The sequence below is a fragment of the Mobula birostris genome, chromosome 1 (assembly GCF_030028105.1).
Source record: "Mobula birostris isolate sMobBir1 chromosome 1, sMobBir1.hap1, whole genome shotgun sequence".
Lineage (NCBI taxonomy): Eukaryota > Metazoa > Chordata > Chondrichthyes > Myliobatiformes > Myliobatidae > Mobula > Mobula birostris.
This window is the reverse complement of record NC_092370.1, coordinates 110,662,033-110,676,719: the sequence shown is the minus strand read 5'-3', so window position 1 is coordinate 110,676,719 and position 14,687 is coordinate 110,662,033. Positions and strand designations below refer to the sequence as shown.

At 39.6% G+C, this 14,687-nt stretch overlaps 1 protein-coding gene across 1 annotated transcript in view; it reads left to right on the top strand.

Annotated features, from left to right (window-relative positions):
- Positions 1–14,248, top strand: part of wnt9a (wingless-type MMTV integration site family, member 9A) — a 65,347-nt gene extending 51,099 nt beyond the window's left edge. The window contains exon 4 of the mRNA XM_072260102.1: positions 5,236–14,248. Coding sequence (XP_072116203.1) covers positions 5,236–5,718 — 483 coding nt within the window. The 3' untranslated portion in view covers positions 5,719–14,248. The remainder of the gene's footprint in view (positions 1–5,235) is intronic.
- The last annotated feature ends 439 nt before the right edge of the window (positions 14,249–14,687 follow it).

Sequence of the window (14,687 nt, the reverse complement as noted above, 5' to 3'; positions counted from 1 at the left end):
ATTGTTGGAGAATTCGGGAAAAAGTCTGGAAGTAAGCATAAATAAATAAAAATGACTTTTGAAATTCACTTGTGAAATTGTGCCAATATTAATTTGGGAGGGAAGTCTGCTGTTTTTATGCCATCAGGCCATGAATAGCCCTAGGTTTTTAAAATTAGTGTGATTGACTCTAATCTTTCCTTTGAAATATCGGGGCAAGCCAGTCTGTCAAAGAATTGGGAATGATCAAAAAATGCTGACCTTGCCAGCAATACCCACATACCCAGAATAATTTTTTTAAAAATGGATTCCTTCCTGCTAATTTCCTTTTATGCTCTTGTCAAAGTCAGCCCCTGGCTGATGAGTGATCATTTCCTCTGCAAAATGCTCAGTGTCTCGGTAACACAGTACTACTTATTGGAGCAGCAGTGCATGGTATGCTGGCAGCAGGCAGACACCCACACAAACAGATTCCCATCTGACTTCTCGGTGATGCAATGCCAAACGAAGTACCGGTGTTTCCAGAGACTGAGAGAAAGAGAGGTATGTTCCACAAAAAGAGATTTTTGTTCCTCTCAGTTGACTACTATGGATATCTTCCCAGTGCTAATAGCTAACAGTGCAGTATTAAAAGAATACAATAATTGGAAACTTAGCCTTTCATTTGAGAAATTAAACTATGGCCTATTCCAGTGGATGTAGTGAATGCTACTGATACACACAAAATGCTGGAGGAACTCAGCAAGTCAGACAGGTTCAATTTGAGTCCTTATGAAGGCCCTGGGCCTGGAGCATGGACTGTTTTTCCCTCTCCATAGGTGCAGTCTGACCTGCTGAGCTCCCCCAGCATTTTGTTATTCTGGATTTCCAGCATCTGCATAATCTCTTGTGATTGACTTTTCTACAGTTGATCTTGGAGTAACTTGGCCTTCCATCTTTCCTAGACTAGCAAAAGCAGTGTAACTGCCTATTCATCACTTTTTACTTGTAGTGTTTTGCTGAAAGCTTTTGCTTGGCCTATTTAATAGCTGATGTGTACAGAGATATGGTAAGAACTTACTGATGGTAGGGTTAATTACGCAGACAGGAGCAGGAAGTTATTTTTGACCTCTGATGTCCTGACTTTAACAGTGAAGACAATCCTACCTCCTTGATCAGAGAGCTCTTGATTGCACATTGCAAGAAATCTTTTGTGGTCGTGGTCTTGGAGTAGAGATTGTGATTGTGAGTCCTAACGCTTTCTGTATTTGGAAGCAGGGAGGTATAATGGGGCATGTGCAAGCAACACTCAGGCCGATGGAGTTCAACATGGGAAGTATGAGGTCATGAACTTTGGATGCGAGCAAAATAAATCAAAATATTTTCCTAACTGTGGTAGACTAGAAGTTGTGTAATAGAGCCATAAAATTGTAAAGCACAGAAATGGGCTTTTCTGACCTTCTCTTCTATTAGACTTTTCTGCTCATCTACACCAACTTTATTTGCCCACATCAGGTCTGTACCCTTCAATACTTTGCCTATTAAATGCCTCTCCAAATGCCACTTATAGTGATTGTATGTGACTCCACCACCTCCTCTGGCAGTGAGTCTCACATTTCAATCATTTTCTATGCTATTAAGAACATCTCTCAAATCTCGAATTAAAAAGCAAAAAGACTGCAGATGCTGGAAATTTAAAATTAAAAGAGTAAATGCCTGGAACACTCAGCAGGAAGAGAAAACACTTTCCTCTAACCTTAAACCTGTGCCCTCTTGTTTTTTTTAAATATTCCTTTACTATGTGAAAAGGATTCTGACCATCTACCATATTTATGCTACCAATAATTCCACATATCTCTATCAAGGTACTGCTCAGCCTCCATTTCTCAGGGGGAAGCAACCCAGTCATTTTAATTTCAGCTCATTACTGAAGGGACACCCAATCAGTGAAGTTGAATGGTAATGAGATTCCACAATATCAATACCGGAAAACTCTCCCATTGAGGAATCCAGGACAGGATCATGCAGCTTTAGAGCTGAGTATCCTACACCCATGTTTCTGATCGCCTGAGGAAAACACGATAGACAACATTAGAAAGAGAATATTCCTTAGTTAATTAAGCATTCTAAATATCACACCTTAAATAGTGATGCCAAATGCTAGTCCCCTGTTTTTCAGGCAGACTTTTCCATAGATGATGTCATGGGGTTAACAGATAATGCACAGAGCATGGCAGAGATTCAACTCATGACATCACCAGTGGAGCAGTCCATTGGTAGCAAAGGGGTAGGGGGGAAATGTAAATTTCACAGCAAATAAACTGTGACTGTTCAAACATAATATTAACTCTTTCAAGGTCACAAACTAATACAAATTATAAAGGAGTTACAGGTAGAATTAATACTGGGTTTATGCCAGAAATACCAGCTTTCACTTTGACGCACATACAAACGTTTGCAGTTGACTTTTATAGTTTTATAGTTTATATTTCATATCTCCCATTGGCTGTGAAAAGATCATAATTATCATAAAGAAATCTCTCCATTGAACTCTTTGCTTGCTAGTGACATGCCTACCAGATCCATGGATCCCACATCAACCAGTTGTACATTTTTGCTTTGCCTTTGGAACCTGAGCGATATTGCAAAGCTACATTTTTATCACTTATGTTGTCTCTGTCTCTCCACTTTTCCTGAGCAAGGTGCTAAGGGGCTGACTCATTGAAACTGAGGGACGAGAGATGCATTTCAGGCTTAAGTATCTAATAGCTGCAGTATCAACAATCAAATATATGGCCAAGGCTTCTTGAGTAACACATTTCAGACCTCTAAGAGCTATCATCTTGAACATGAGCAATCCATTATCTGAGTTGGTGCAACAAGGGAAGGGATCTGAATATACTGTATATCACCATTTCTTCAATGTTACTCCGACTGCTCTCTGGATACATGAAGTACAGCAGTTCAAAGTGAAAGCTCACCATTATCTCCACTGATCAGTAGGGTGATATGGAATGCAGAGTAACTCTTTTCATTTTATTTCTACACTGAAATATTCATGGTAAGGTTTAATATGAACTTGAGGGTCAGTTGTTCTACTCGGAAGGTGATGGAATCAGCTACCAGAGGAAGTGGTTGAAGCAGATGCAATAATAACATTTAAAAGACAGTTGGACATGTACATAGATTGGAAAGGTTTTGAAGGCTATGGGCCAAGTGCAGGCAAATGAGACCAGCTTGGATGGGCATCTTATTCAGCATGTATCAGATGGGCCAAAAGGCCTGTATCCATGCTGTATTACTCTATTAGGTTTAAATATTGAGGGACACAAATAAGTAACAGACTTTTCAAGCAATGTTATAAACCTGGCAGAACTTCTCCCAATAATTGCAGGAAGAACAACACACACGATGCTGGAGGAACTCAGCAGGACAGGCAATATCTATGGAAAGGAAAAGAAACAATCAATATTTTGGGGCGAGACCCTGCACCAGGACTGAAAAGGAAAAGAGAAGAAGTCAGTATAAGAGGCTGTCAGGAGGGGAAGGAGTATAAGCTAGAAGATGATAGATGAAGCCAGATGGTTGTGGGGGAGGGGAGGGGGAATAAAGTGAGAAGCTGGGATGTGATAGGTGGAAAAAATAAAGCACTGAAGAAGAAGGATAGGAGAGGAGAGTGGGCATTGGGAGAAAGGGAAAGAGGAGGAGCACAAAGGGAAGTGATAGGCATATAGGGAGAAGAGAAGAGGTAATAAGGGAGTCAGAGTGGGGAATGGAATAAGAGGGAAAGGAGAGAGGGGAACAATTACCGGAAATTGGAGAAATCAATGTACATGCTAATGTTTAAGACATTGGAGAGGCCTAATATGGAATACTGTATGCAGTTTTGGTCACCTACCTACAGGGAAGGTATCAATTAGATTGAAAGAATGCAGAGAATACTTACAAGCATGTTGCCAGAATTTGAGGACTTGAGTTATATGGAAAGGTTGAAAAGGTTAGGACTTTATTCTCTGAACAATAGGAAGATTGAGTAGAGGTATACAAATTATGAGAGGTTGGGATAGGGTAAATGCAAGCAGGCTTTTTCCCTTGATGTTGGGTGCGACTAGAACTAGAGCTGTAAGGTTAAGGGTGAAAGGTGACTATTTAAGGGAGACCCAAGGAGGAAATGTTTTAATTCACAGGTTTAAGCATGGAATGAGAAGCCAGCAGAGGTGGAGATTGTGGGTTTGATTGAAGAGAAGTTTAGATAAGTACATGGATGCAGGGCTAAGGTCCAGGTGCAGGTCGATGGGACTAGGCAGAATAACAGTTCGCATGGACTAGAAGCCAAAGGGCCTGTTTCTGTGCTGTAGAGCTCAATGACCCTCTGACGCTATATCAACAAATAGACACAAGAGAGACTGCAGATGCTGGAAATCTGGAGCAGCATACTCAAAATGCTGGAGGAACTTGGCAGATCAGGTGGCACCTATGGAGGGAAATGAATAGATGATATTTCAGGCTAAGACCCTTCATCAGCGCTGGAAAGGAACTGGACAGAAGCAAGGATAAAAGGGGAGGGGAAGGAGCACCAGCTATCAGTTGATAGGTGAATTGCGGTAAGAAGAGGGTAGGGAGGGTGTAAAGAAAAGAGAAAGATATGAGCAGCTGGGAGGTGATAGGTGGATGAGGAAAAGGGTTGAAGAAGAAGGAATCTGAAAAGAGAAGACAGTAGGGAAGTAGGTGGGGAACCAGAGGGAAGAAGGAGGATGAAGGTGATGGACATATCATAGGGGCAGAACTTTGCTCTTTCCCCTTCTCCCTATATCCTTTTGTTCTGGCTTCCTTCACCTTCTTTTCCAGTTCTGATGAAAAGTTTTGGAACAAAACATCTACAATGCATTCCCCTCCATAGATGCTTCCTGATCTTCTGAGTACCTCCAGTAGAGAAAGTTTTGTCTTTGTTTAGCTGTTCTACATTTTGAAGCTAACAATTTCATTACTGGTGCCAAAGTCTTTCACCTTGAAGTTCAAAATGAGAAGACAGAATCTCAACAAACTTCCAGAAGCCCAGGAATACATGAAAAGGTCCCTGTAGATAAACATCTGCAAGGAACTTATGTTGAAGAGGCGCTGGAATCAAAAGAATAAGAATAGTAAATAGTCAACTTTGATACAATAGGACAAGAAAATGTATGGTTACTCACCTCTTTCATATCTGGGCTTCACTATTGATTTACCCTAAATAACTCTTTATGTTGACCTAGACCTGTCTTCCTGTTTTATCTACAGGTTATTAAATCTGGGGTGGAGACCACCTGCAAATGTCATGGGGTTTCTGGTTCCTGCACAGTTCGGACTTGCTGGAGGCAACTGGCACCTTTCCACGAGATTGGCAAGTTACTCAAGCTGAAGTATGAGACATCGCTCAAGGTGGGCAGCACAACTAATGAAGCGACTGGCGAAGGGGAAATTACACCACCGAAGAAAGCCATTCCAGCTACCTACCACCAGCAAAATCAGATCCCAAGGACTACTGACTTAGTCTATATCGATGACTCACCAAGCTTCTGCCGGCCAAGCAAGTACTCACCAGGTACTGCAACACGGAAATGCTATAAGGACAAGAATTGTGAAAGCATCTGCTGTGGCCGGGGACACAATACCCAGAGTCGAGTAGTGACACGACCATGCCAGTGCCAAGTGCGCTGGTGCTGTTATGTGGAGTGTAAACAATGTACTCAAAGAGAAGAGATATACACCTGCAAAGACTAACAGTTTCTAGAGGAAAACAAAACTATGGAAAACCAGGGTGAAGAGCATGATGGATCTACCCAAAGAAATAATGCAACAAATCCAAATGTTCCTAAAAGTAGTACAGAGAAACTATTGGTTTCTAAGTAGAACTGGTGTATAACCTGCAGATCTTTTGCATTCAACCAGCTAAAGTCTGAAGTCAGATAACACAGAGCTAAACAGATATTGAATGATGAAAGGTTGGGTTCTAAGTAAACTACTTTATTTGTGTCATATAATGAATTACTTTAAAGTTAATGCATCTCGAACAGAATTGAACATTACAACGACAGCTTCACAGTTGAGATGGTTAAGAATTTGAGAACTTCAGTTTTAATTAATTAACACTGGGTTTGTTCAGGCCAACAGTTATAAGGTCTAAAACATACTATTTGCTGCTCATTTAGTTAATAAATGAGTTTTAAAGATGTCTTCCAAATATAGAAACAGGCTGAGAAGAGGCAGCAAGGCATGGCAGTTCCATTTGGGCTCAAGAGAAGAAGAATGAAGAAAAACTATTTTACAATAAATAACCAAAGCTCGTTGAAATTAGACTGCCAAAGTGCCCACAACCCTAATATTTAACATTCAGTGAGGGCTCAAACGAATAGGCTTCATTAAGAGCAGGAAATTATATTAAAGATGTTCGTTAATTTTTTTTCATAGAAAATGTACTGTGTACTTTAGAAGTGAGCCTCATGGACAGGATTTGGTTCCCTCATTGATCTCCCTTGACATGGTGCTAGGGATGCTTCGGTTGGTTACGGAATAGGACCCTTATGTCTGTAGTGGCCTGACTCCTTAAGCCTGATTCTCCCGTAGGTGATCCGAGGCAAAAAGCTTTGTGGGATCACTGATTAAATTGAGTGGCTGAATAGATTTATTATTTGTGTACTTCAGACAGACTGTCCAGGTAGGCCACAGGCTTGATTGCTAGTGTTAACCCATCTGAGCAGAACAATTGATAGCAGAGTTTGGGATGACAGAGAGGAATCTAGCAGTACCTTTCTTTTCTAGTTATTACACTTTCTAGAAGTGCATGAGTGTAAAAAAGTCAAGTTGGATTTAAGTTGCAATGTTGTTTATATTTCCAAAGCCAACCTTCGTCACCCTAACCCTATCTAATCTGGTCACAATGATTAAATACCCTCACACCCAGCTGTTCTCATGAGTCCTGTTTAGTAATCTGGCAATGGATGACTGGTTCCCAGGATATTGCCCTCCAGTGAGGAATGTGGCTTTCAAGGAGTGAATAGGGGTGGGGGTGATAGTGTTGGCTGTGGTGAGGAGGTAGGGGCAGAGGAGGAGTAGAAGTTGATGAGAATCAAGATCCACGAGAAGTTCCATGGTTTATTTACAGATCTTGCCAAGATCTTGGAATAGGGTTCCTTAACCCCAATGTGCCTTTTCTGCGGGGTTACTTGGTTTTCGTATTCTTTAGGGCTCGGGTTGGCTCCCCATAGCCCATTTTGAATGAGGAACCAAAAAAAATGTTTGTACAAGTAAAACGTTCCAGGAAGCGTGATAATTTCTTGTGGTAATTTCATTCCTGGGATCTACATTTGAATTTAGCAGTGGTATCAGATAGATTCTTCAGTCTGATAGCTTCTAGGAAGTGCTGGGTTCCTGGAAGATGAGCATCAGGGTCCAGGCCGATTGATGTTAACATTCCACTTATTATGGGGCTGGAACTGTTGTCAACTTAGCCCCATATGTTATGGAACAGCTCACTTAAGTGGTTACAAAATGTGAACCTTGGATCGTTATGTGTCCCCAGAGCATGTTTTTGAGTTCCTATATTTAAGCATTTAATGATTTCATTACCTTGTGGTATTCCTGACAAAACAAGGCCTATAGGCCATTTGAATGTTCACCACTAGATTGTGGTTCTCTGCAAATTGAAAATTTTGACAAGCAGTAATCATACAGAGAAATATCTTGTAGACAAGAGGTGTGGCACATTGTCTTCCTTCAATCATTTACTTGCAGTCTGCCAGAAAGGAGACTAATTCATCCCAGTGAGACCTTCAGCAACAGCACAGTGAAGATGTAATTGCAACTGAAGTCTCAGAATGCTTCAAATACCAATTGCAGATCAGTATCTGCAATCCTCAATATGGCAGTTGCAGGCTAATTATACGTGATGATGAAAGCAATGGACAATAAGTCTGTGGAGCTCTTATGAGAATCTGTGCAGGGTCAACTGTGGAGCACTGCCTACTTTCACTGAATGCAGTAAGGATGCAAATTTGTTTCCAAGACTCTGGTTCTTTAGGCCAAAGTCTAGCAGATACTCAAAGAAACATGGCAGAACCTGTTGATGTAAAGACTGGAGTCTGACGTGAACATATTGTACTTAAGTGGATTTAACTGCCTGGAGATCAGTAAGGATTAGCAGTAGTTGCATATCCCTCACTCTGTTATAACAATTTGACGAATCACCGAGCATGCTCACAAACTACTACTTAATCCTGACACCCCTCATTTCTACAGGCTGAATTGAAACAATTCTACCCTCTTTCGGGTAATACTCTTAAAAGAAGTAAGAAGACTGTCAAAACGGGAGTATGCTGAAGACCAGCAGGATGTTCAGAGACCACCACTCTGCAGCTTCTGAAACTAAGATCGTTTTACTGCAAAATAGACGCAGCAATTTGCTTCCTGCTCCTAGGTGTCACTGGCATGCCTTGTAAATAGTATTGATTAAATATGCTGGTTACACCTAGTGGTAGAATTAAATGGTTATGTGATCCATTTTAGGCAGCTTGGAATGTAGCTTCAATGGTGAATGATGATGCGTGCTGTTTCCAATTAAGAGTGGCCAGCTTTTATTCAACAAACCTATAAGAAATACTGTACAATGATGAAATATTGAAGATGACTTGGCTAGAAGATTGACCCAATCAGCAGAAAGCTCCATTATACACTTATAGTATACAGTATACCGCAATCAGAGTGGTGTCATTGAGACACTATCCCGCAGAATCGCAAGGAACATCAACTCAACTCATGTTGACAAGAACATGGATTATTACTTGTGGACTGCAATAAGATTTATTGCACCATTTGGGTCCTTATGTCAAGATATACTTTAAATGACTTCATAGAAAGCACTTGGGTCACATTCATTCAGCGAGATAAGGCTGGAAAACTCCAAGACTGGTGTAACTAAGAATGTAATGCAAGAACCAGTCAAAGGGCTACTTATATTGAGGGTGGAAATGAGGGTGGAGTGTTTAATATGCATGCAACTGTGGTGAATAACCTCATATTGTATAGAATTATCAAAAATGTCTTTTTTGTCTTGGTTACATGATGTATTAATGTGCTATATGCCCCACTTATAACACACCCTCGTATTATTCACTGTTGATCACAGTATGACAGAGAACTAAAGCTTCCTTCAGTGGGTTTCACAATACATGCACTGCGAAATCCATACCAGAGAGTTCTCGGGCTGAGTAAACTGATCACCACCAAGAGGAAGCTGGTATCGTCTAACTACACTTTAGCTCAAGGATGGAGTGGTACAAGGGTGGGGGAGATCAGAAGTTATGTCTGCTCCTGATTGCTCTGTAGTGAATCCAACTGGCAGATGCATGTGCCTGTATGGGTGTGCGTATGTGCATCCACCCTTATGAGAGAGGGGTAGAGATTTGGATCTGGGAAAAATCAGCCAGTAAGATACCAAATTCTATCAATAAGTATTGCAACGTATGTTGGTGTGGATTATACAATCCAGCGCAATATTCTGAGATGAAACAAAAATAAAGGTGAAAACAAACCTCTACGATTACAGGGTGTGTTATAAATGATTAGTGCAGTACAGAGTATATTGACCCTGGTAGCAGTATCTGAAGAGTTTTAGTTTAACTTTCTACCACAGTGCACCACTGGCTGGTAAAATAGTGGCCATTGCTGTAACCTATATTATAACGGTCACAGAACGAGTCAGTTCTAGTCACAAATATATATAAATATATATATTATATTTATATATATATATATTATTGTTAGTGGGTGGGATGGGGTGCAATGACTATATGTGTAAATGTGCTCAATTGCATGAGTGTAAAATTGGGTTTGAGGATCCTCATAAAAACACAAGGCAATGGTTATTTCAGGTCACTTACTGTATGTTAATAAAATTGTAAATCTGGTAGGAAGATTTGCAGACACCTGCCATTTCTGGCAAAGCCACAGACATTGATATCACAGAAAATCTCCCCAGTAGCTTTAAAGTATCTCTAACTCTCAATGAACGAAGGAAATCTCTTTCCAACTCAACTGAACAAATAACGATAAAGATTAAACAGACGCAAAAGCAAGGATTTTAAAGATCCATAGATCTATTTTGTTAAAAGCTTTGAAACAGCTTTTTTTATGCTTTCCTGATGTGATGAGACTGCCACTTCTGGCAGACATTATTTACTTGTGTGCACCAAAAGAAGTATCATTATAAAATGAGTTTATGACTAACTAGTTGACGTATAAACTAGAATACAGATTAGTACAGTGGGATCATTTACATTTAAAATTTAAGGAACAAGTCGTATCTTATTATTTAAAGATCAAATAACTACCTGGCTGTTGTTCATGGTAGAACATCTGAGAGACAGGAGACAATTGTGTTGATGTCATTATCGATCCAGTTTTGGAAGAGTTACTTTCAATCTGGATCAGTTCATTCAGTCCAAAAAGGTGGAAAGAACCTGCAGTACTGTTCAGTTTCTATATCTAACAGTACATTGTTGCATTTAAAATCCTCTGGAGTGGTTTTGCATATTTTAAATGAGACACAGTGTTCACTTTGTGGAGGTTATCAGATTGCCAGAACCATATCACCTGTGATGGTGGGACCATTCAGTCAGTTATCATTGAAGAGTGTTGTTTAAAGTTTTGGCAAGCTCCTTATGGAACTCTTCTTTCTATTTTGTTTTCATTGGAGTAGTCTGCAGTTAAACCCAGCTCAGTGGAGTAGATTTTCCTGCAGTCCATCTTATCCTGGCATGGCCCTATCCTTCTGTCCTTTTGGTATCACTTTTGCCAATCATGCCAAACAACTGAACACTATCTCTTTACCAAATGAGAATATCAATATACAAAGTCAGAGATTGATGTTGCCTCTTCTGTCACTCGAATGTAGCATTATACAATTGAACCTAGGATTTTCCTGATCCGTATGGCATAGTAAATACAAAGTGCACATATTGCTCCGTATTTTGTCAGAAAATGCCCTGAAACACTTCACTGGAGTGTACTAAAATAAAATTAGGTTAAAAGGTATTAGAGAAGGTGATCAAAACTTTGTTATATGAACAGTTTTAGCAATGGGAACTTGTGGAGCAAAAGGGGTCTTGAAAGGAGATTCAACATTTAGGGCCCAGAATTTTTAAGCGAGCTGGAGATGGTTACAGCTAGGACGGTTGAGGCTATTGGAGGTTGAACAGGATGTGTTATAATTGGAATTGAGGTTTGGTTAAGCTTAAATTTATGGAAGTTGGAAGGCAAGCCAGGAAAGGTTTGGAACAATCAAAACTGGAGTTAACAATAGCATAGAAGCAGGGCAATGCATTTACCCACTGAGCCAGTTATGATTTTGTTTGTATATTAGGGAAAATTATGAAGAACGACAGGCAAAAAAGTGTTTTTAAAAGATGTTATAAGAAAAGGATAAAATAGTTAAAGTGTATAGCAAAAAACTTTTTACACAAGATTATTTTAATCAGATTTGAATCACAGTTGGATAGAATGTTCATGTAAATATTAATTCTCAAATATGCATTACAGTTCAGATCCTTTCCTTTAGTATTGCTAAAGGGAAACCTCAACGTGTGAGGGTTAAAGTGTTTGTATAAAATGGCTTTGTTCTGCATTTCCAACACACTTATTCTCCCCATGCTTAACAGACTCTCATGCCTAAGTAAGCAGCATATAAATATTTGACTTGCTTTCAAAAATGTCCTGAGTCTCGCTCCCACTTATCCTAGTGATATTCTTCTGCATTCAATTGGGCTTTATCTCCTTCTCTACGTATACATTCTCCTCCATCAGCCAAACTCCATTAGCCCTGCCACTCAAATCACTGTTTTATAATAAAACTCCCTATGATTTTCTGATTATACCACAACTCTCCAAGGTCTTTTCACTTTCCCCCTCATCTTCAATGCCCATTGCTTTTTGACTTCCGAATGTTGAGTGTGTTGAGATATTTCTACGCTGCAAGGATGTATTTGTGGGCTGCTAGATTAATTATTGTGCCACTTACCTGCAAAACAGCTCAGCTCAATTCCTTCACTGTAAAAGGAATTTCTTAAGGATAAGGCATTGATATGCTTACATGACATTATGTGGTTTCATCCCAGAATAGGAGGGGGCAGACGGAAACCCAGTTTTATTGTCTCTGTGTGATGTATTGATGAGGATGTGCATGTATGAGTGAAGCTGTGCGTGTCTGAATGGAGATATGACTGTGATGCCCGTGAGGAAGAATGAATGTTGCTGCCTGACTTAAAAGCAGTTTCTCGCACTGAACCTGGATGCTTTCTGTAATTATTTAAGTATATACTATTTAATGTGGATATATTTTGCTCTTGTAAATTGTAAATACTGATTTTTCCTCTGTTCTCCTGTGGTATTAATACGTCTCAGTTAGTGCGGCACATATACTTTATATTGACACTAATTAGGAATGCAATGGTGGCAGTCTTTCTCTTTCCAGGCCAGTTTCATGTTCCTTTGCCAACAAGCCACTAATTGCTTGATCCGAGTATCCCACCACCCACCCTCTGAACCTCCACCACCTCAAGCACCTTAACTTGGGGTGGCCATTAGATGACACCCCTAAATTGCTTTGGTCAAGAATTTGAGGCAAAACAAAAAGACCAGTGGCTGAAGAAAATGTTAGTTATTAGGGACTAGTTCAGTAAAAGTGGAAGAGCTTAACATTCAGATAGTGGCTCAACTCGTTTTGGATTAGATTGCCATCAATGCTTTAACTGAGTCAAAGAGCTCCTGATATTAGTGCTCATGATTCCAGCACTTGGAGTCTCCTGTGTAACCAGAATATTTAGATTTCTGTTGATAGAGGAAGGCCGTGGGAATGAGCAGACTTTTAATTCCATTACACTCAATAGTCCCATGTTTCTTCTAACTCAAACTATATGATTTGATAGAAACGACAAACAGGAAGGCCACCATACTTCTCGGGAGTTTATTCCATAATATTTGACAAAGTGAAATAAAATATTATCATTATTTTGAGTGCTGATGTTGCAATCATTGTAAAATTGTTAGTGAAGGAGAACTATTCAATGCAGTTTAATGAAATCACCCAATCCAATGAAGTATGAAGAAGACATAAAATGGGGTATCTTAGGCCTGTGAAATTGCAAATCTCCACCCCAATGTTTGTGAAGTGAGCAAGTTACTTTGGGAACACTTTGTTCTAACGGGTCATGCCAATGTGCATCAGAAAGCCAATTTCATCTGGATACCATTCTAATATGGAGTGTTCCTCATCTCACTACACTGACAAGTAGAAGACTTCTTGAAATCACTGTTGCCGAGAAAATCATCCTCATTTGATAGCACTAAGCATACCATGAGTAAGTAAGAGTGCATTGTACTCTGCTTTCAAAATTCAATTTGGGGTTTTGGAGGCAGAAGGCAATATTTTGCAATGACTATTTAGTGTTAAATGCTACTGACTAGTGATAAATTAATGTCTTCAACAGAACATCTCTAATTGCAAAAGGATTACAATACTTAAAAGTTCCTGAGATGTGAGCATAAATAGTAGTCCCTGGCCAGCTTGGAGAAGCTGATGATGAGTTGGCTTGAAGCACTCCAACTCATGAAGTGAAAGCACTCCCTTTATGTTTTCAGCAGGTGATCGGATGGTTAATGATGTGCCAATGCAACTACTGACCCAGTTCTGGACTGTGGAGCTCATTGGTTTAGAGTGATGCAGTTGAAGCTTTGATGAATTAGTTATAGTTGTAATGAATTGCTTTGAATTAGTTACTGTTACTATGAGTCAGGCACAGCAGCCATTTTGAACAAATCTACTGCTTTTTGGAGAGCTCTGTAGTCTGCTTAAAATAGTGCAATGAAATCTTTCTGATATCCAGATGATGATCCCTGACAATGCAGTACTTCTTTGGTACTACAGCGTTAGTTGTGATATATAACTTAATCAGACAAGATGGAGTGCTTATAACATCTGACTAGGAGAGTAGGAGCCCTTTCCCAAATTAATCTAACTGAAAAGTGGAAAAAGAAAATTAAAATGTAGCCATTGCATTCCTGATACTAACATGCCCAGGTTATGTGTGTGTGTGTTTTATTTTCTCTCACAGAGTCTAATGGAGCCTAAATTATTTGTTTCTACCTCATGTGCATAGCTTGTAGGTAATGTACTGATTCTTCAGAGTGACTGTGGAGGATGTATTTAAATTATTTAACACCTTGGTATAACAAAAATAAGAGAATTTTGGAAATAAATGAAGTGTGAATTATTTTTCAAATGTGTTTTGTCTTCATCCTTCTCATTTCAAATCTGTAAGGTGTAAAAATGGGAGAAAGTTTTGCATTCAACATGGCAAGGAAACTCATGGCAGTTAAAGATCAGGAGAAGGCTTCATAGATAGTTTGGGTGGGAGAGAGATGGCTGAATTTTGAATGATCTGAAGCTGAATAGGGGTCTTTGGGGGACTCCACATTTTCAACTTTTCAGAGAGTACATGAGATGGATCTTCATCTTCTAGCTCTTTTTATGGTCATCAATAATCTTCATCAGAGCTAAAATCATACTCATGACAGAGGGCTCAGCAAAACCAAGTTCACTAAGAAAGATTTTAAGGATAGCCTACAAAAGAGAACATAATTGAAGAGGAATGGGCCAGAGACTTGAGGGTGATAGATAGAAGCAAATGAGGGGAGGATGG